The sequence below is a fragment of the Hyaena hyaena genome, unplaced genomic scaffold (genome assembly GCF_003009895.1).
Source record: "Hyaena hyaena isolate Hyena2069 unplaced genomic scaffold, ASM300989v1 scaffold_9, whole genome shotgun sequence".
NCBI lineage: Eukaryota > Metazoa > Chordata > Mammalia > Carnivora > Hyaenidae > Hyaena > Hyaena hyaena.
Genome location: NW_024080641.1, coordinates 7,098,043 through 7,118,334, shown reverse-complemented (window position 1 = coordinate 7,118,334; position 20,292 = coordinate 7,098,043). Strand labels below are relative to the sequence as shown.

Genomic DNA, 20,292 nt, shown 5'->3' with positions numbered 1-20,292 from the left:
TGCAATTCAGGGCCTTTACTGAGCAAGGCAGGTAAGGAAGTGTGCGAGCCAGCGAGCCGAGGCCAGCTGAGCCTGGCCTCAGCGGGCCACCAGGCGGAGCTGGAAGACTGGAGGGATGTTGCCCAGGCCGGTGTACTGTGGGGTGAGGTCGATGCCGCCGGGGCTCCCCGCAGGGAGCAGGCAGAACCGCTGCAGGATGGCGGTGAGGAAGAGGAAGAGCTCGGACCGCGCCAGGCCTGCACCCAGGCACATCCGCTTGCCTGAGGACACGGGGATGGGGATGCTGGATGTGAACCGTGCGGCTGGGGGGGGAGGGGGACGCTGCCCAGGCTTGTCCCCTCCCTTCCTGGCCCACACCTGGGGCAAAGGGCATGAAGGCATCTTTGCTCTGGAACTTGCCCTTGTCGTCCAGGAAGTTGGTGGGGTTGAAGCAGTCTGGGTCCTTGAATTGGGTGGGATCCCGGTGTGAAGACATAAGGAGAGGAATCACAAAGGTGCCCTGGGTGGGGGGACACAGGGATTATTACCCTGCAGACTTGGTTAGCCACAGCCTTTCATCCATCCAAGACCCCACGTAGAAGCCTCTGGGAAGGTGGGCCTTCTGCTCCCACGGCTTTGTTGACTCAGAATCGCACACGCTCAGGTCTGATGATGTAGGTTCTAGGCGCTGTGGGGCCCCACGCGGAATCCCTGTGCTCCGTGGGTACCTTAGGCAGAAAGTAGCCACGCAGGCGGGCGTCCCTAGTGGCAGCACGCTGGTGAAGCGCTGGATCTCGTGCAGCACGGCGTTGGTGTAGGGCAGGCGCTCGCGGTCCTCCAGCCTCGGCATGCGCGTCTGACCTACCACGGCGGCCAGCTCGGCCTGCACTTTGGCTGGGGTGGGCGGAAGGCGTGAGCTGCGTGTGCCCCGACCCCCAGCCGTCCCCAAGTCCTGGCCCCTCATCCCAGGCTTTCCAGCTCACGGACCCGCCACCTCAGGGTACTTCATCAGAATAAGGAGCCCAAAGCGCAGAGTGGTGCTTGTGGTCTCAGTGCCCCCAAAGAAAAGATTGTGTGTGGTCATCACCAACGTCTCCTCGCGGAAATGGCTCTCCGGGTCTTTCTGTTCCTGCGTACAGAGATGGGTGGGTGCCACGTGTCTGGCACCTCTTGGGGGCGGCGTGGGTAGAACTTAGGGTAATGGGGGTCTGTGTGTACCTTCTCCATCTGATCGAGGAAGCAATCGATGAAATCGCGGGGCTCCCCAGGCTGCCGCGTCTGTTGGTGCTGCTGGATTTGCTCAGAGATGAAGACCTGAAGCTCCGTGAAGTTTTGAAAGATTCGGTGGTGCGGACCCGGGAGCCAGTCAAGGAGGGAGGGGAAAATGTACATCTGGGGGGACAAGATGGCAGCTGGACCTTGAGCAAGACCACTGTGGGAAATTGCACCGGGACTTTGCTCTTTTTGTTAAGTGGGCTTCATTCCCAGCCTAGAGCCCAACTCGGAACTTGAACTCATGGCGCTGAGATCAAGACCTGAGCTGAGATCAAGAGTTGGACACTTGACATACTGAACCACCCAGGTGCCCTTGCACTAGGACTTTGAAGTTCTAAGTTCTAGAACTCTTCCCTTCCAAGATTCTAAGACTCTCAATCTAATGATCCAATGGAGGCAAAGTGTACGTAATCGGGGCTTGGCATAGGTTCCGCGTGGGAGGAAGGGACTGGGGTGGGCCCTCTCACCTCACCCCATCTGGAACTCATGATGCGAAAGTTGTCATTGAAGAGGTCCAGGAGCCTCAGGAACTCGGGGTCCTTATAGCCATAGCGGTTCCCAAAGACCACCGAACAGATTACATTAGATACGGCATTATCTAGTAGCCTCCGGGGGTCAAACGGCACTCCTGGGGAGGTGGGAACAGGACGGGGTCTTAATGCGGTGGCTTTGCTTACTGACTTCACTCCACTACAAATGCCTTCCCGTGTCCCACCTCCTTTTTAAAGAAATCTCTACACCCAACACGGTGCTGAAACATACCGAGGTCTAGAGTCCCACACTCTACTGACTGAGCCAGCCAGGTGCCCCACCAACCCTTTCTTCATCATTTGGTCACATCCACAAAAGGTCCCTCTCCTTTCCCGACCGGGCCGCACCAATGGTAGCTTGGAATTCGCGAAGCGGACAAGCCGCCTCCTCCAAGATGCGCTCCTCTATGGTCCGCGTTCCCAGCCCGAACTCCTTAAGTGCTCCCAGTGCAAAATTTCGTAGCGTCAGCCAGCGCTGCCCGTTAGAAAACACGATGCCTGGAGGTGGGGCAGAGAAGGGGCGGCTCGGGGAGTTGACCGCTCCCCGTCCTGAAGCGTCCAGTCTTGGAGTCGGCTTCCTCGCCACCCTTCACTCTGCGGCTTCCCAGGCCTCCCGGCTGCAGACCCCGCTTTCTCGGTCCTATCCGCACATTGGCTTCACCTCTACTGGTCTCGATGCCTTACCAGTGCCTGATCTCTTTGGCTTTGACTCTTAGGCTCTTCTCTTCTATTGGCTGCACGAGAGCCAGTCCCGCTCTCCCATTCGGTCCCTTTTAGCTCCTCCCCACCGTCTTGCTGTTTGCCTTCATTGGCCTTCATTCTATTAGGCACCGCCCCATTTCCCCGGTCCAGCCCTTTAAATCGCTCGAACTGGGTGGTCCCGGCCAGCACTTCCGCCGCCGCTGCCGCCGCCGCGGCCGCCGGGGACTCACCGTTTCCGCGAGTGAAGCGTTCAAACACAGGCATGGCCCCACGGCCGGAGAAGGCATCCGCCTGCAGCACTAACGCGTCCCGCAGCGCCGAGTAGCCGCACAGAACCACTGCAGGGCGCCGGCCCAGCCACACTGTGAACACCGGGCCCCAGCGGCCAGAAAGCTGCGCAGAGCCGGTGCTCAGCGGGTCCCGGTCGGGACTCTTGACCCCCTCTTCCACCACAGAGCCCCGACCCCATCTCTCTCTAGCTTCGGACCCAGGAATCCCCATTTCAGCCCCTCGTTCCTGGCCGAGGAGCTCAGATCCCCACCTCCTGCTTCATCCACAGGAGCCCAGGATCCCCAGCCCCTCTCTTCCCTCAAGATCTGGAAGACCAGGTCTGGAGCCCTTTGCATCCTCAGAACTAGGCGTCTGGGCCTTCGGTGCTCCCCTCCCCACCCTGAACCAGGAGAGCAGACCTCTCTGCACTCCCCCCCCCCGCCCCCCATCCCCGATCTGACTTCCCACACTAGGCTCTTCCTCAGGACCCGAGAACTAGGGCGGGAGGGAGGCAGCGGCACTTGGATCTCAGGCCCACTGTTCCTCTCCTCCCTCAAACAGTTGCCTGGGCTCCCAGCTTCCACCCCTAGTTTCCTCCTTTCCTGGAACACAGGACTCCAGGCCCCTCGACCGTCCCCAGGACTCATAGGTCACAGCCCTCAGCTGTCATCATTCAGAGAACCAGGACTTCCAGCCCCCAGCCCCACCTCCACGAGTCCAGAACTCTGCCCCCCGCCACCCTGCTCTCTGGGCTACCTCCATGAGTGCATGGTCCAGGCGTCCAGACTCCAGCTGCAGCAAGTTCCCCAGCAATGGGAGCGGCGTGGGCCCGGGGGGTAGGACCCCCCGAGGCTGAGTGCCCTGTGCACCCTAGTCCCGCCTGGCTAGCGCCAGCAGCAGCAGCAGCAGCAGCAGCAGCGCTGTGACGCCGGTGAACATCATGCCTCATCCTCCATGCCTGCCCCCCTTTGCCTTTATGTGATTCCCTTCGGGTCCTGGGTGGAGGAGCAGGGGCGGATACCGGGAGGGGGAGAGGTGGGTGTCTCCAGAGACCGCTCATCCTGCAGAGTCCCCAGTCCAAGGTCTCCACCCAGCCCCCCAGCTCTCTCACTGTTGTGACAGCCCGGCCTGCCCTATTTGGCAACTTTGTTTGCATCTTCTGTGTCAATACATCTGGCCAACAGGGGCTCCCTGCCGAGCCTTTGGGTCCTTTGGGTCGTCTTACTTGGCCTGTCGGTGTGCATTTCTGAATGCCCAGGCCACCTTTAGGTCCGAGACCCCCTGAATGCTGTACTCTATACTTCTGATTGCTAACGATGTTCCTGACTCCTAAAAACACTGCTGGTGACATACCTAACAGCCTGGCACTTCTCTGCTGTCTTTATGACTCCTGGGTGCCTTGCCCTGAACGCCCACCACCTCTATTCCCAATGCTCTCATTCCCAGATGTCCCCAGATGTCCTTTGTCCATGCTGCCGCACCCCATGTCTCCAGTTTCCCAAAAGCCTTGCTGGGCATCCCCTCCCCCGGGGCCAGGCCGGGACGGCCACGCTTGAGGGTGTGGGCTGGAGGGCACAGGGTGCCCAGGGGTAGGCTTAGGGATGGGGCTGAGTCAGAGCTCAAAACACTGTTCAGGAATGAGCCCCCCCCCCCCCCCCCGGCGCCTGCCTCACCTTGGCCTTGCCTCACCGGCTCTAGCCTTCCGATAGGTGCCTGGCACAGGACCCAGCCTTGGGGAGAAGGTGGGGGCTGTGCACTGTCTGGAACTGGGCTTGTTTCTGGGCGTGTGTCTCAGTGTCTCTGTCTCTTTGTTTCCTCTCTCAAAGTCTTCTTCACTCTCAAGTTCTGTTTCTTTGTTCATCTTTTTCTGTTTTACTCTCAGTATCTGCTTCTGTTCATCCCCATAATCCCTCCCAGTTTGTCGCTTCATCCCTTCATCTGCCTCTTCCCTGCCTCCCGGCCTCTATCTCCCTACCATGTCCTCAGCCATGAGTCTCCCTCCCTGTCGGCCTTTCTGTCCAGGAACCTGATGACTGGCAGGGGGTGTGGGGCAGGGCCCCTGCTTTCGGGGCTGACTCCAGAGACAGCAGGGGTGTGGCTGGGTGTACCCTCCCCTGACCGGGCCCCATCCCACTGTGTCAGGCTTTCCGATGAACTGCTTTCTCTGGGTCTCTAAGAGCTGACATTTGTTCATTTCTGTATCCCCACTGTTAAAATACACAGTGGGTGCTCAGTAAATGTTTGTTGAATGAATGCATGACTCTGTATCCTGAATTCTGTCTCTGTCTTTAACTCACTCTATTTTTCTCAGCCTCTGTCTTTTGCTGAATCTTTGTGACTGTCTCTTTTCTTGTCTGTCTCTGACTCGTCTTTGTGTGTGTGTGTTTATTTATTTATTTTGAGAGAGAGACAGAGCATGAGTAGGAGAGGGGCAGAGAGAGAAAAGGAGAGAGAGAATCCCAAGCAGGCTGTGCACTGACCGTGACTCAGGGCCAGATCTCATGAACCTCAAGATCGTGACCTGAGCCGAAGTCAGACACTTGACCAACTGAGCCACCTAGGCGCCCCTCTTATTTCTGTTTTATTTATTTATTATTTATTTATTTATTTATATTACTGAGACAGAGAGAAACAGAACATGAGTGGGGGAGGGACAGAGAGAGATGGTGACACAGAATCCGAAACAGGCTCCAGGCTCTGAGCTGTCAGCACAGAGCCTGACGTGGGGCTTGAACCCACGAACCACGAGATCATGACCTGAGCCGAATACGGAGGCTCAACCGACTGAGCCACCCAGGCGCCCCTCTTATCTCTGTTTTAGAATCTCCTTGTCTTCCTTCTCTCTGGGCATCTGTCCATTGTCTCTCTGTCTCACTCCTAGTCTTTGGTTTTCACGATCTCTCCTGTCTCTGCATCCCTCTCTCTGTTCTGTGTCTCTCCATCTCTTTTTCAGTATTTCCATGTGTTTCTCTCTGCTGTCTCCCTCTCTTTCTTTCTCAGGACCTCTGAGTCTCCCTCTCTGTCTCCACCTCTGCGTCTTGTTGGCCTGTGATGGGAACAGCATGGGGATTAAGGAGCCGACGCCTATAGGTGTGGGGACCGCCTATAAGTCTCAGCAGATCGTGCTGTGTCCCAGCTTCTGGATGGCCTTGGGGAGACTCCATTTAGGGTAGGGTCACCCAATCCACCTCCGCCCATGGCTGGGGGCAGGGGGCACCGCCGCTCTGAATCTGGTTCCATGGAGCTTAAGATGCCAGTGTGCTCATCGAGAAAAGCTTCTGTCAGCACGATGTCAGGTTAACAAGGCCCGTCCCAGGCTGGGAGGCCCCTCGCCTGCCATCCCCACCGGAGAGGGAGAAATTGCAAGACAGTGGGGCGCCTGGGTGGCTTAGTCGGTTAAGCGTCTGACTTTCACTTAGGTCATGATCTCGCCGTTCGTGGGTTCGAGCCCCGCATCGGGCTCTGTGCTGACTGCCAGCTCAGAGCCCGGAGCCTGTTTCAGTCTGTGACTCCCTCTCTCTCTGACCCTCCCCTGCTCACGCTGTCTCTCTCTCTCTCTCCTAAAAATAAATAAAACATTTAAAAAAATTAAAAAAAGAAGAAAAAGAAATTGCAAGACAAAAGAATAGGCTTTCAGGCTTCCTGGTGCCTCCTTTCCCCCTTCATCGCCCTTCCTCTCTGGCTTTCTCTGGCCATTTCTGTTTCTTTGTCTCTCTCTCTCCTCTCCGTCTCCCCATTTCTCCGTCCCTGTACTCCTCTGCATTGCTCTGGTCTCTGCCTTGCAAGGTGGAGGGGACCCGTGTTGGAGTCTGTGACCCGGTCCCAGCTCTGCCCCCTTCCGGCCATGTGATCTTGGCCAAGTCATTTCACCTCTCAGAGTCTCTAAAAGTGTAACACGCTGCTTTGTCTCACAGGGGGATTGTAGTGGGGGTGTTAGAGTGAATAGGGAGCACTGTGTAAGTCTGAGTAATTGTTATTTCTCAACCTCGCGGTCCCTCAGTTCTCCCTGCTCACGTCTCCATCTTTGTACTGCATCTCTGGGCCGACTTGTCGACCTCTGGGCTGCTGTCTTTTTCTCTGCCTTGGTTTCCCCGCCTCTCTGTCACCAGGGCCTCGCAGCCCTTACCCCAGGAAACAGTGTCTCCCGAGTTTCAGCCCTTCTAAGGGTGAGGGTAGAACCAGCCAGTGGGGCGTCTCCTTCTCTGCAGCCAGACATTCCTTCTCCCCCATCCTGGGGGACCGTCCTCCCTGAAATTCAGCCAAGGCAGTTTGAATCTTTTATAATTTACTAGAAAATGACACAAACAGCCCCCAAGAGGGCGCGCAATATGAACGAGGCAGGCACTTCCCCTTGCCTTCGCGTTTCTCTGCTTCTGGGGGGCGCGCGCCAGACCAGGTCGAGATGGAGGGGATGGAGGGATGCGTAAGCGGCGGGCTCGGGTGCGAGGAAGCAAGTGTGGCAGCGAGAGGCATCGGGGGCACAGCGGAACGAGAAGAGGACGGGGCCCGCCCCGCGGCGGGCCTCCTGGCTCCTTCCAGAAGGGCGGCGAAGTCAGCGCGCGCGCAGGCACAGCTGGAAAGGCCGCGGGATGTTGCCGAGCCCGGAGCTGAGCGGGGTCAGGTCGATGTCCTCGGGCGCCCCCAGCGGCTGCAGCGAGAAGTTCTGCAGGATGGCGGTGAGGTAGAGGAAGAGCTCCATGCGCGCCAGCGACTCGCCCAGGCACACTCGGCGACCTGCGGGGGTGGGAAGGTGGCGGAGGAGCGGTGAGATGAGACGGGGTGAGGGGCTCCGGTACCAAATTCTCGGAGGGAAACATATGACGCTAATGGTTGGAGACATCCCAGACCCACCCCTCTAAAGATCTGTAAAGATGCTTTCAATAAATCCGGGACCAAGAAGGATCTGGCTGATACAAGGGCAAGTTCAGGGGTTCGAATCCCGACTCTGCAGTTACTAGTTATGTGATCTTACACAAGCCAGTGTCTGGGTATGTAAAATGGGGATGATAATAGTGCCTCGTTAGATTGTTGTGGATGGTAAATTCAGGAAAGAAATGAGACCATATGCCATGTAGGTCATATTGCGTGATAGGTTACTCTAGGCAGTGTACTGATACTAAGTTAATCCTCATAACAATTCCAAGAGGTGGGAATTATCATTCTCCGCTTTATAGATGTGGAAGTTGAGGCACAGAGGGGTGAAGTAACATATCCAAGGCCGTTATAGCTAGATGACTGAGCTGGGGTCTGGCTGTAAAACTTAACTTTTAGCCACCACTCTAATGGGTCTTCTTAAAAGTAGTGCCTGGCACATAGTAGGCAATATGGTAAGTGGCTTACTATTATTCCTCCTTTGCATTTCTGCTACTGGGTTAAACAGGAAAGATATTTTTGTAGCAGGATCAAGACCAAAGCCAAGGAAAACTAGAACTGCTCACCTGCGCCACCCAGCGGGGAGACTGATGGTGACACGCCCCCCAAGTTGAATTAAAATCCTACCTCCCCGCCTCCCCACTGCAAGGATTTCAGTCATTTTCTACCTATAGGAGCAGAGTTGAGAGTGAGAACATCCAAAGCTGAGGATGTGGTGAGATGATGAAGTGAGAGGGCTTGAGAGTGGAATTAGGACTGAAGAGGGAAAAAAAATGTGTGTGGGCAGTGCACCTTGGCTCAGTCCGTGAAGCTTCTGGCTCTTGATTTTGGCTCAGGTGGTGATCTCAGGGTTGGTGAGACTGAGTCCCAAGTCTCTCTTTGTGCTGACAGAGGGGAGCCTGCTTAGGATTCTCCCTCTCTCTCCTTCTCTCCCTGCCCCTCCGCTGCTCATGCTCTCTCTCTCTCTCTCAAAATAAATAAATACAAAAAAAAAAAAAAAAAAAAAGGACTGAGGAATGTACTTAGGAATATGGGGCCCAAAAGACCCTGACTCTTGCCCCTGTGGTTCTCACCGGCTGAGAAGGGCATGAAGGCAGGGCTCTTCTTGAAGGACTGATTGGCATCGAGAAAATGCTCAGGGTTGAATTCCTGGGGTGTCAGGAACTGGCTGGGGTCATAGTGGACTGTATTAAGGAGGGTGATGATATCCGTGCCCTGTGTGGGTAGGGAGGCAGAATCAGTGGGGTAGAAGATCTGGAAGGTTCTCAATCTAAGACTTCTGTTGAACAGGGCTGGAGGTCCCAGGGGCTTGAGAAGGGGATGTGAAGCATAGGACACCATCAGGGATTCAGGAAATGTGTGTCATTGTCTGGGGTCCCAAGTGGGTGCTGGAAGCTGTGTGCACAGGAATGGGGGATACCTCCCCTTGTCAGAGCAGGTTTGGGGTTTCTGGGAATAGAGAGGGGTCTCAGGACAGTGCTTAGGCATAGGGGATCCCCAGGATGAAGTCTCAGACCCTGGGGATGCTGGAGAGGGGTTAGGGAACCCGTCAAGGGGAAGAGGTCTGGAGTTCAGGTCAGGATCCGGCCCATTATAGGACGGAATAGGATCTTGGGAAGGGGCTGAAGTCCCGGATTCAAGAGCCTCAGGTGTCTGTTGGGATGCCAACAGTTATCCCAAGACTGCTTGGGATGCCAGTCGCTAAGGCCCAGAGTACTGATTGCTAGGGCCCCTGGGATCCCCCTTGCTAGAGCCCCAGATGCCATTAGTAAATCTGGGGTGCCTCGTTTAGTGTGCCAGAGGTCCATTGTCAGGCGCCCAGCACACCTTGGGTATCAGGAAGCCCCGGAAGGCTGTGTCCCGAGTGACGCGGTGCGGCAAGTTCATGGGGATGACGTCTGCGAAGCGCTGCACCTCGTGGATCACCGCATCTGTATAAGGCATGGCCGCTCGGTCGTCCAGCGCCGGCAGCCGCGCGCGTCCCACAACGCTGTCGATCTCCTCCTGTACGCGGGCTGGAGGTGGAGAGGGGAGCCTAGTCGAGGGTACCAGAGGGCTCGACTGGGCTGGGAAGAGGGGTGTGCTTCCGTGCGGGGGGTCCCAGGCCCTGCTTCCCAGTGTGTGTGTGTGTGTGTGGGGGGCGCTGCAGAGGTGCCTGTGAGGGTTAGCGGGGGCCACGGAGGGAAGGGTTGGTTTGAGAGACGTAGGTGAGGGCGAAAATTTGTTTGGTGCAAGGGCTCCTGGGGCGGCGTTGGGAGGGGCGGGGCCCTCCGGGATGGGAGGACCTGGCCCGCTGGAGGGTGGGTTGAGTGGGTGGGTTTTGCTTAAGCTCCGAAAGATCCAGGAGGGAGCAGGCGACTTGGACCCTAATAGACTGTGCTGGAGGCCAGGGTTCCGGCATCTGCCCAGAGGCGGATCGGATGGGGAGATGGGGTCGCAGACCGTGCTGTGTGGGCAGGTAGTCAGACTCTGTGGGTCAGACTGATGGTTCCTGGCTGGCCCTGCGGCTGAGGCTCAGGACCAGGCTCTAGGCGGACTGGGAGATCCCAGGCTCCGAGGTCGGACGCGTGGTGTGTGGCCAGGGTCAGAGGTGGGCCACAAAGCAAGACCATCGGGGCGGGGTCCGGGGTCTGGCAAGCTGCGGGGACCGCGGGAACCGTGTGGGTGGGCCTCCGTGTGGGTTTGGCTGTGGGTCGCGGGCGTAAGCTGGAGGCTTGGGTTCTCGCATGCTGGGCGGGGCTTAGAGTTGCGCGAGCCGAGGCGCGCGGGGCACGCGTGCCCAGCGGGTGTGCTCCGCGGCGCTGTGTGCAGGCTTGGGGCACGCGCACCTTGCACTTTTGGGTACTTCATGAGCACAAGGAAGGCGTGGCGCAGCGTGGTGCCCACCGTCTCGGTGCCCCCAAAGAGCAGGTTGTGCGTGGTCATCAGCAGGGTATCCATGTAGAAGTGGCTGTGCGGGTCCTGCTTCTCCTGCGGAGATTGAGGGGCGGGGCTGTGAGCTGGGCCAGGAGATCCCGCCCCGGACACTGGCCACGGGCTCAGATCTGCACAACCCCTGCTGGGTGTCAGTTCGGTCCCTCCTCTGTTTAACTTCCTTTGGTCAGGGTCACTGGGGAGCGCGGAAGGGCGGGGCGGGATAGAGAAGTTCCCAGCGCTGGGCCCACAATGAACTTCTTAATGAGCTGTTAATTGGCCGTGGCCCGGAGTGTCTCCGGGCTCCAGCCTAGCAGAGCCAAGAGTTCTAACTGCACTTCCCGGATGCAGGGAGATCATTCTCCACCTCGGATCCTCGTGGGTTTGAGGCAGGGGCAGCGGGTCAGACCAGAGATGAGACTTCCGGGCCGGGCTTACTTGTGCCATCTTGTTGAGGAAGCAGTCGATGAAGTCGCGGGGAGCGCTGGGGTCGAGGGAGTCCTGGTGGTCGCGGACGCTGCGGGCGATGAGGTCCTTCATGCACCCGAAGTTCCGGAAAAGGCGTCGGTGCGGCCCAGGTAACCAGTCCAGGACGCTCGGAAAGACGTTGTACAGCTGCGGGTGGGGGAGGGTCGGAGGGGTTTGGAGGGTCAGGCAGGGTGTGGGGGGCGGATGCCAGTGCGGTCAGGGTGGAGCAGGGAGGCACGGGCGGTTGGAGTCTTGAGGGTCAGCTAGGCTCTGGGGAGGCCGAGGTGAGACGGGGACTCTGTGTGCGGCAGCTTGGTGGAGAGAGTGGCCTTGGCTCGGCGGGGCGGGGCCAGACAGGGTCAACCGACCAGGACAGAACGAACCCCAACCCTGTACCCCCCGCCAGCTAGGCCTCCTGACCTCTCCCCAGGGGGTGCTCATGATTTGGAAGTTGTCATTGATAAGGTGGACAATGGTGAGCAGACGTTCATCGTCGTAGTCGAAGCGGCTGCCGAAGAGCACCGAGCAGATAATGTTCGACACCGAGCGGCTGAGCACAAACGTGGGGTCGAAGGGCTTGCCTGAGGGCAGGGGCAGAATGAGCCGAGGGGCGCATTGTGCTACACACCCGATTCCCGAGTGGCAATGACACTAGAGTGCGCAACATCGCACCCAACGATGCAGGGTGACTTGAGGCACAAAGTGAAGACTCCTGGCCACCTAACATGCGTCCTAACAACCACAAGAGTACCTGGCAACGCAGAAGCCACCACACCCTGCGGCCGGTCCACGGCACCACCGGGCAAGGGAACAGGACGCTCTTCACCATGCGACCCCCAGCACACAACACACAAAACAACACACAGCATGCAACACAACTCAATACTACATCAGTGCCTGACAACACTACAGCCTCACCCAGCAACGACACAGTGACACAACACCTGACACCCAATGGTCTGACCACTGAACGGATCACAGAAAATAGCCCAGTAGCCGTGACACACAGCGCGGCCCAGAAAACTGAGCCTGGAGTCAGATATAGTTTGGATTTTGGCTTGGCCTCTTAAGCTCTGTATGACCTGGATAAACTGACTTCCCTTGTCTCAACCTCAGCTTTCTCCTCTGTAAAATGGGCTCGATGATTGTCTTCTGCTCATGGGGCTGGTGGAAGGAGTCCATAGTGTGGCTGGGTATGGGCCTAGCCCATCCTGAGCCTGTATAAACCAGGGTGCTGTGGTGGGCTGAATAATGCCCTCCTCCAAAATGTTCATGTCCTAATCTCTAAGGGCCTGTGAACATGTGATTAAAAAAAAAATGTTTTAACATTTATTCATTTTTGAGAGACAGAAACAGCATGAGTGGCAGAGGGGCAGAGAGAGACGGGGAGACACAGAATAGGAAGCAGGCTCCAGGCTCTGAGCTGTCAGCACAGAGCCTGAAGCAGGGCTCAAACTCATGAACTGCAAGATCATGACCTGAGCTGAAGTTAGACACGTTCAACCGACTGAGCCACCCAGGCGCCCCCATGAACATGGGATTAAATTAAGGATTTTGAGATGGGGAGATTGTTCTGGTTTATCCAAGTGGGCTTAATGTCATCACAGTGGAAGCAGAAGGGTCTGAGTAAGAGAAGGTGATGAGATGATGGAAAGGAAGAATGGCCGGGGGGGGAGAGAAATATAGACATGGGAGATGCTGTATTGCTGGCTTTGAAGAAGGGGAAAGGGGCCACGAAGGTGGGTGGCCTCTAGAGGCTGGAAAAGGCAAGGAAATGGATTCCCCCCTAGAGTTTCCAGAAGGAGCCATCTCTGCGGACCTGTTTTATCTTTAGACTTTGGATTCCAGAACTGTAAGAGAATAAATGTGTGTTGCTTTAAGTCACTAAGTTTGTGGCTTTTTTTTTTTTTTTTAAATAGCAGCCGCAGGAAACTAACTCAGGCAGTTTATCCTTTATTTACATCCCATCATTCCAACCCCACAGCAAGACTGGCCACATTTTCTTCCCTGCCAAAAGCCAGCAAGATTTGGAGATCAGGGTAGAGGGCTGTCTGCCTGTCTTTCAGTTTCTCCTGTAAAATGGGGTTTAAAATAGGACTTCCTTCTTAGGTTTGGGTGATTGTTCAAGGAGGTAATATACACAAAATTCTTGGAACAGTGTTGACATATGGTAGGCACCATGTGAGTGCTTTTTTTTTTTTTTTTTTAATGTTTATTTACCTCTGAGAAAGACAGAGACAGAGCGTGAACAGGGGAGGGGCAGAGAAAGAGGGAGACACAGAATCTGAAGCAGGCTCCGCGGGGCTCAAACTCAGACTGTGAGATCATGACCTGAGCTGAAGTCGGATGCCCAGCTACCTGAGCCACCCAAGTGCCCCAGTGTGGGTTATTTTTCACTTATTTTTCCATGGGTGGGCAGCCTTGAGCTGGGTTTACATCCCAGCTCTGCCACTTCCAGAGCACGTGACATAACCTTTCTGGGCCTCAGGTTCATCACCTGTAATAACTTCCTGAAGTTTCAGGGGATGTGGGATGTGTTCATATATGTGAAGAGTTTTAGTATAGTGCCTGGTATCCAGGAAGCGCTCAGTAAATGTGCATTTGTGTGCGGAGTGTGGACCTTGGTGTTGGCAAAACACAGGTTTAAATCTTTGCTTCTCCACTGACTAGCATTATTATTATTATTATTATTTATCATTTCAAGCCAGTTAGTTGATCTCTGTGCCTTCTGTTTGCTCATCTGCAAAATGGATCATTCTGAGGCTCAAGGGGCTTATGCGTGGAAGTGTGCTTAACACAGGGCCCCGTAAGGAGTGCATAGTCAAGAGTATCATCATCGTCGTCGTCGTCGTCATCATCACCATCCACCACAATTATACAAATTGCATTCAAAATACCACACAGAGATGGCGCAACGGAACAGCCACCACATAACCCATCTTGCTGCCATACCTTGGAGAACGTAGCACCTGGAGCTGACCCACCACCAGGGGGCACCACTCTTACCGCGGGCCAAGTGGGAAGCCTCCAGGAGTTTTAAGCTCATGCCCTCCCTATCTGGCTGTCCTGACCACTAAGTAGGATGGATATGAGTTAGGGCTATCGACCCACCTTCAGTTTTCTGTAGCTCCGCCAGCAGGAAGCTGCCTTCCTCCAGGATCCGCTCCTCGATGCTCTTCTTGCCCATCCCGAAGTTCCGCAGAATCTGGATAGAGAACCTCCTCAGGGCCTTCCACCGGTCCCCATTGGAGAAGGCGAGGCCTGGTGAGAAAGGGAGGGGCCAGCTCAACTGATGACTTGTTTCCAACACCACTGCCACCTGAGTCCCCCTTTCCCAGTGTCTTCTGGGAGAGAGACTGAGAGTGTGGAATCTACCCCCTCCCAGGAAAGCCCTTCCTAACCCTCCAGGCTGGGTCAGGTGCCTTCTCTGAGCTCCCACAGGGCCCTGGGCTTCCTCACCGTAGACGTGATCCACTCTGTTTCCCTCATCACAGACTTGATCGCTCTGGACTATCACTGTCTGGCCACAGGGCTATCTCCTTCTCTAAGCTCAGAAGATGGGAGGTGGAGGGGCTATCTTGGTCACCACCATGTCCCTAGCATTGTCCGCTGCAGGGCTTACCACACAGGAGGTGCCGGTGATTGCTTATTAATTAATGAAATAACAAATGAGGGAGAAAAGCAAGAGAAATAAACACTGAGACATTAGGACCTCATCCAGGAACCCTCTTTCCCTGGACTCAGGGTCTTTGCACAGGCTAGTCCTTTTTCCAGAACACTCTTCAACCTCTGTCTGCTCCTGATCGGTGGTCTTCATCTTCTAGGTCTCAGCTTAGAGACCCCTGCCTCCACGACACTCTTGCTGGCCCTCCCCTGGCCGGCTCAGGCTACAGCTCCCCCTTCCAGCCCTGGCTACGCTAGGCAGTCACAGTTTGGTGATGGGGCTACCATTGGATAAGGTCTCCCGCTTGTTCATCTCTGATTTCCCTGGAGCAAGCAGAGAACTAGAAGCTCGAGAAGAAAACACTACACTGATTGCCTTGCATTGTCTGCCTTATCTCATTGACTTGGAGCAAACGGCTTTTTCATGCTAGCCAGCGCAGGGGCAGAGAGAGGAAGCCACTTGTCCAAAGGCACACACCCAAGAAGCAGCAGACCCCTGTTGTTACCCTTTGTACTATGTAAGGAAGAGCTAGTAACAGATAAGGTATGTATCCAGATGGTTTCTGTGTGGAAAGTAGCAAGAAACAGCTACTGTCTCCACCTCCTTGCACCTGATGTACTTTGACAGGTGAGGTCAGAAGATCAAGCCCAGGAAGGGGACATGAAGGTAGAATGTGTACTCAATACACAACAGGAGGATTTTTGTTTGTTTGTTTGTTTTAAAGGTTATTTTGAGAGAGAGACAGAGACAGAGAGAGAGGGAGAGAGAGAGAGACTGATGTGGGGCTTGATCTCATGAACAATGAGATCATGACCTGAGCCGAAATCAAGAGCTGGATGCTTAATTGACTGAGCCACCCAGAGGCCCCTGTTTTTGCTTTTAACTAGAGCTCTTTACTTCCAAATCCTGGAGCAGCTGGCACCCACCTAGTGAAGGGGACAGGAGCCTCAGGGTTTCTTTAGGGGGAGAAGAGTTCAAGATGTAGGTCTCCAGGATCCCCTTTTATGTTTTCATTTTTAAAAATGTTTTATTTATTTCTGAGAGAGAGACAGAGAGACAGCTTTCCACAGAAGTGGAAACAGGCTCCAGGCTCTGAGCTGTCAGCACAGAGCCTGACGCGGGGCTTGAACCCACGAACTGTGAGATCTTGACCTGAGCCGAAGTCAGATACTTAACTGACTGAGCCCCCCAGGCGCCCTCAGGATCCCCTTTTAGATCAGAGCAACTTTCTGCCAATTTTATCTCTTTCTCCCCCTCCCTTTCCTTTGTCATTTATTCGTCTTATGGCTTTCTTTGAATAAAAGATTTATGTTAAAAAAAAAAGAAAGAAAGAAACGGGGTTCCTGGGTGGCTCAGTTGGTTAAGTGTCCAGATTCAGTTCTGACCATGATCTCACGGTTTGTGGGTTTGAGCCCCACATCGGGCTCTGTGCTGACAGCTTGATGCCTGGAGCCTGCTTCCACTTCTGTGTCTCCTTCTCTCTCTGCCCCTCTCCAGCTCATGTTCTGTCCTTTTCAAAAATAAAATAAACATTAAAAAATTTTTAAGAAAAAAAAAAAAAAGAAAACCCAGAAGACTAGGTGATTTCCAAACCTAAGGAGGACAGGGTATTGAGACAGATGAGGTTTGGAGTTGATGTGAGTTGCTGGCTGGGTAGGGATGAACCTGGGTTTGGGTTGGGAAGGGATGACAATGGGGTATAAGGGGGGATTATGGGGTTGATGATAAATTGGGTTTGAGGTTGCTGATGGGAATGGAGTTGTACAGAATCGGAAAGACCAGTAGATTAGGGTTGAGATTGAGCTTGGGGTTGGGTGAATATGTACTGGGGCTGGTTTTGGTGATGGTAGTGTTTTTTGTTTTGTTTTTTGGTTTGTTTGTTTTAATTTTTCTAATGTCTTTATTTTGAGAGACAGAGACATAGAGTGAGCAGGGGAGGGTCAGAGAGAGGGGGAGACACAGAATCCAAACAGGCTCCAGGCTCTGAGCTGTCAGCACAGAGCCCGACATGGGGCTTGAACCCATGAACTATGAGATCATTGCCTGAGCCGAAGTCGGACGCTTAACCGACTGAGCTACCCAGGCGCCTCTATGGTAGTTTGATTAGGGTTGAAAATGGCACTGGGGACGGACAACTTCAGTAGGTGATTGGGATTGAAGATAAGGCTGGGGCTGGAGAGAAAAATGGTGGAGTTCAGTTTGACTAGAGGGCCAGGATGGGTTGATAACAGATTTTAGCGTGGGGTTTGGGAGAGGGTTCATTATGGGAATGGAGGTTGGAGGGAGATGAAGTCTGTGTTGCAGGTAAAGGTGAAGTTGAGGTTGGAATGGGGGACATGGAGGTAGGGTTGACTGAGGACTGGGTTGAGGTGGACAATGTGGGCTGGGCCAGATAATTCGGCCACTTGACTGAGACGGAAATTTGATAATGTAGTTAGGCTGGAGACAAGGATTGGGATGAGAATGGGGTTGGAGTTGGATGGAGCTGGGGGATGGGTGTGGAAATGCATTTCAAGATGGTGGTGGAATCTGGGGATGGGGAAGATGGAACTGAGTCTACCTAGACTAGCACTGTGTGGCTCCATCGCAGCTGGTGTCATTGGTGAGATCAGTAGCCCTGAGTGTCATAAAAATTGGGAGGACAGTCCCCTACCCTTATCCCCTCCCTCAGTGTGGGGTGAATTGGAGAGGGGAGAAGATGGGGAGCAGGCTTACCATTGCCCTTAGTGAAGTTGAAAAAGGTGGGGTAGTCGCCACGGCCACTAAAATCGTCCCCTTGGTCCACAAGAGCCTCCTTCACGGCCTGGTACCCGCTAAGGACCACTACGCGCCTGGGCCCCAGGTACACTGTGTACACCGAGCCGTACACCTTGCTCAGCTTAGGGTAGGAAAACAGATGTCACGGGGGATGTGGGGGAGGGTGTCTGGGACCCTGGGACCCCTCCCCCAGGTCCTCCCCTCTCACCCAAGGCAGGTCCTTGCACCTTGGTGAGAGAGGTCAGCATATCTTGGGAGCGAAGCTGCAGCAGGTTTCCCAGGAGTGGGAGAGGCCTAGGGCCTGGGGGCAGCCGGCCTTTGCCCCTTGAACTGAGCACCAGGAACACACAGGCGAGAGCCAGGAGCAGGAACAAGATGGCAGCGCTCATGCTGTCTGTGGTGAAAGCAGCCTCCGGCATCTGGGGCGGAAAGCAGGGGAGCACAGGACTGGGGAGGGAGTGGGGTCCCTTCGCTCTGCAGCTCCTGGCACTTGCCTTCCCCGCACCCTGGAAATGGGGGCAGAAGGAAAGAAGGAAGGGGGAGCACCTGAGTGTCTCAGTCCGTCAGGCACTGGACTCTTGATTTCCGCTCGGGTCATGGTCTCGTGGTTCTGTGAGTTTGAGCCCAGCCTTGGGCTCTGCGCTAAGAGATCCTCTCTCTCTCTCGCTGCCCCTCCCCTGCTTGTGCTCTCTCTCAAAATAAATAAATAAATGTAAAAAAAAAAAGAGGGAGAGAGTGAGAGAAGGGAGGAGGTAGAGAGAGGCCGGGACAGGGAAAGACCAGGGACTGAAGGGACAGAAGTGGGGGGTGGGGAGAGAGAAGGAGAGAAAGGGCACAGGGACCATGAGAAAACAGAGGCAGAGGCAGTCAAAATACATAGAGACCAACAGTAAGAGAGACAGCAACGGAATAGAGACGGATGGAGAGATGGAGATGGAGAGACAGAGATACACATGGAGATAATGAGGGGTACGGACAAACCAAGCAGGATATCCGAATATCTGTAGATGTCTGTCTATCATCTGTATGTCTATCATCATCTACCATCTATCTTGAGACCGACTCTCACACAGAGACAGTGATAAGAGAGATACACAGGGACAGAGACAGACAAATCAAGACACAGAGAGAAAGACAGAAGAGAGGTGGAGCGACAGAGAGAAACATACTTCCTGAGAGACTTAGAGACGGGCACTGAAAGATAAAGGGCAAGAGAGACAGAGCTGAACAGAGTGAGGGAGAGAGAGAGAGTGACAGACAGAAAAGAGAGATGCATAGGGACAGACACACACACACACACCGAACATTAGACAGAGACACCCAGAAAGAGAGACCAAGATGGGCTGAGACAGAGAAGGGGGCAGAAGCAGAAACAGATAGAAAAGAATCAGGGGTTCGCTCAGGGACTCATTCCACAGATGCCACCCACTGGGTAAAGCGCCAGTAACCGAGAGCCGGTGCCCAGCCCACCGTGAGCTCTAAAACATTTGTCAAATGAACAAACAGAGAGCCACAGAGGGCCCCAGAGACACAGGCTCAGAGACCGTGAGAACCCCCCGGGGGAGGTGACAAGGGAGATGCCGGCCAGTCTTAGTGGCAGGGAGATGATGCTGATGACCCCTCTCTGGAGAGCCACCCACCTCCTCTGTGACCCGCAACTGGCCCTTTACCTGCTGAACTTGCAGGGCAGCTGTGGTACGGTCTGCTCCAGGTGTGTGCCCTGCGGCTCTGGGTATGCCTGGGGGGGCGGTGGGGGCTCTTAAATCTCCTCTGTCCACAGCCCATGCCCCTCCACACCCAGTTGTCCTAGTGACTTTTAATCCCTTCCACTTTCATGCCTTACCTTGGGAGCGGCCCGGGCTGGCAGCCAGCTGGAATGATGCTTTGGGCGGGTGCCATCCCTTGGGAATCCTCCACTGGCCTCTCTCGGGCTGACGGCAGCACCATCCCCGTGGTCAGCAGTGACCATTTTCCGGGGAGTGGGGCAAAACCCTATTTGTTCGCCATTTGGAGCTCTGCGTCTGGTTTTGGTCTGATCTGGGGTTTCGGGGCTGGGCAAAATGAGCCAGGGATGGTGTCTTAGGCACTTGGTTCTACTCCTCAGGGTTGAATTTCTGCCTGTGGCTGCACATGACCTCAGGCAAGTGCCTTTCTGTCCTGCGCTGGGCTCTCCCATTTTCTGGTGCCTGTTCACAGCCCTTCTGGCCATTCTCTGTCTCTCGTGGTTTGTCTCTGAATTTCTGTATCTGTCTCACGTTGCTTCTGCCTCTGAATCTCTTTTGTCTCTCTTTATGTCTCTGCCTCTCTCATTCTCTCATCCTCTGCATCTCTGAGTCTCTGTCTCTCCTCTCTGTTCTGTCTCTAATTCTCTCTGTGTCTTTTCTGTTTCTCTCTGCTTATCTCTCCCTGTACGTCTTTCTCAGCCACCATCTCCTGACTCTCTGGATGTCTCTGTCTCTTTCTCTTCCTGTCTCACACCTTCATAAATCAGACTGCAGTGGGCAGGACTGAAGCGGGTGAAAGTTGGAGGAGGGTTTGGGAGAACTGGAGGAGAAAGGACCTCAGATTTGGGTGTTTTCCGTTTCTTTTCTTTTTAATGATTTTCTTTTTTTCATTTTTTAAAATATTTTTTTACTTATTTCTGAGAGAGAGACAGCGTGAGCATGGGAGGGTCAGGGAGAGAGAGACACACACAGAATCCGAAACAGGCTCCAGGCTCTGAGCTGGCTGTCAGCACAGAGCCCGACGTGGGGCTCGAACCCATGAACCGTGAGATCATGACCTGAGCTGAAGTCGGACACTTAACTGACTGAGCCACCCAGGCGCCCCTAAAGATTTTATTTTTAAGTAATCTCTACGCCA

General features: G+C 54.7%; 2 protein-coding genes across 2 annotated transcripts; both read right to left on the bottom strand.

Annotated features, from left to right (window-relative positions):
- Window positions 1–19: 19 nt before the first annotated feature.
- Window positions 20–4,746, bottom strand: LOC120242543 (cytochrome P450 2F2-like). Its single transcript, XM_039248367.1, is given in 11 exon segments — window positions 20–260; window positions 358–499; window positions 708–733; window positions 736–873; window positions 967–1,108; window positions 1,198–1,371; window positions 1,722–1,882; window positions 2,133–2,282; window positions 2,717–2,879; window positions 3,513–3,626; window positions 4,732–4,746. Coding segments are annotated over 11 exon segments (1,407 nt in total). The 3' UTR covers window positions 20–78.
- Window positions 4,747–7,024: 2,278 nt separating this feature from the next.
- LOC120242522 (cytochrome P450 2F5) lies at window positions 7,025–17,849 on the bottom strand. Its single transcript, XM_039248312.1, has 9 exons — window positions 17,658–17,849; window positions 17,389–17,551; window positions 14,121–14,270; window positions 11,430–11,590; window positions 10,980–11,156; window positions 10,457–10,598; window positions 9,456–9,643; window positions 8,702–8,843; window positions 7,025–7,490 (listed from the first exon to the last, which is right to left on the bottom strand). The coding sequence occupies exons 1-9, from the start codon at window positions 17,847–17,849 to the stop codon at window positions 7,309–7,311; spliced, it is 1,497 nt and encodes a 498-aa protein (XP_039104243.1). The 3' UTR covers window positions 7,025–7,308.
- Window positions 17,850–20,292: the final 2,443 nt, after the last annotated feature.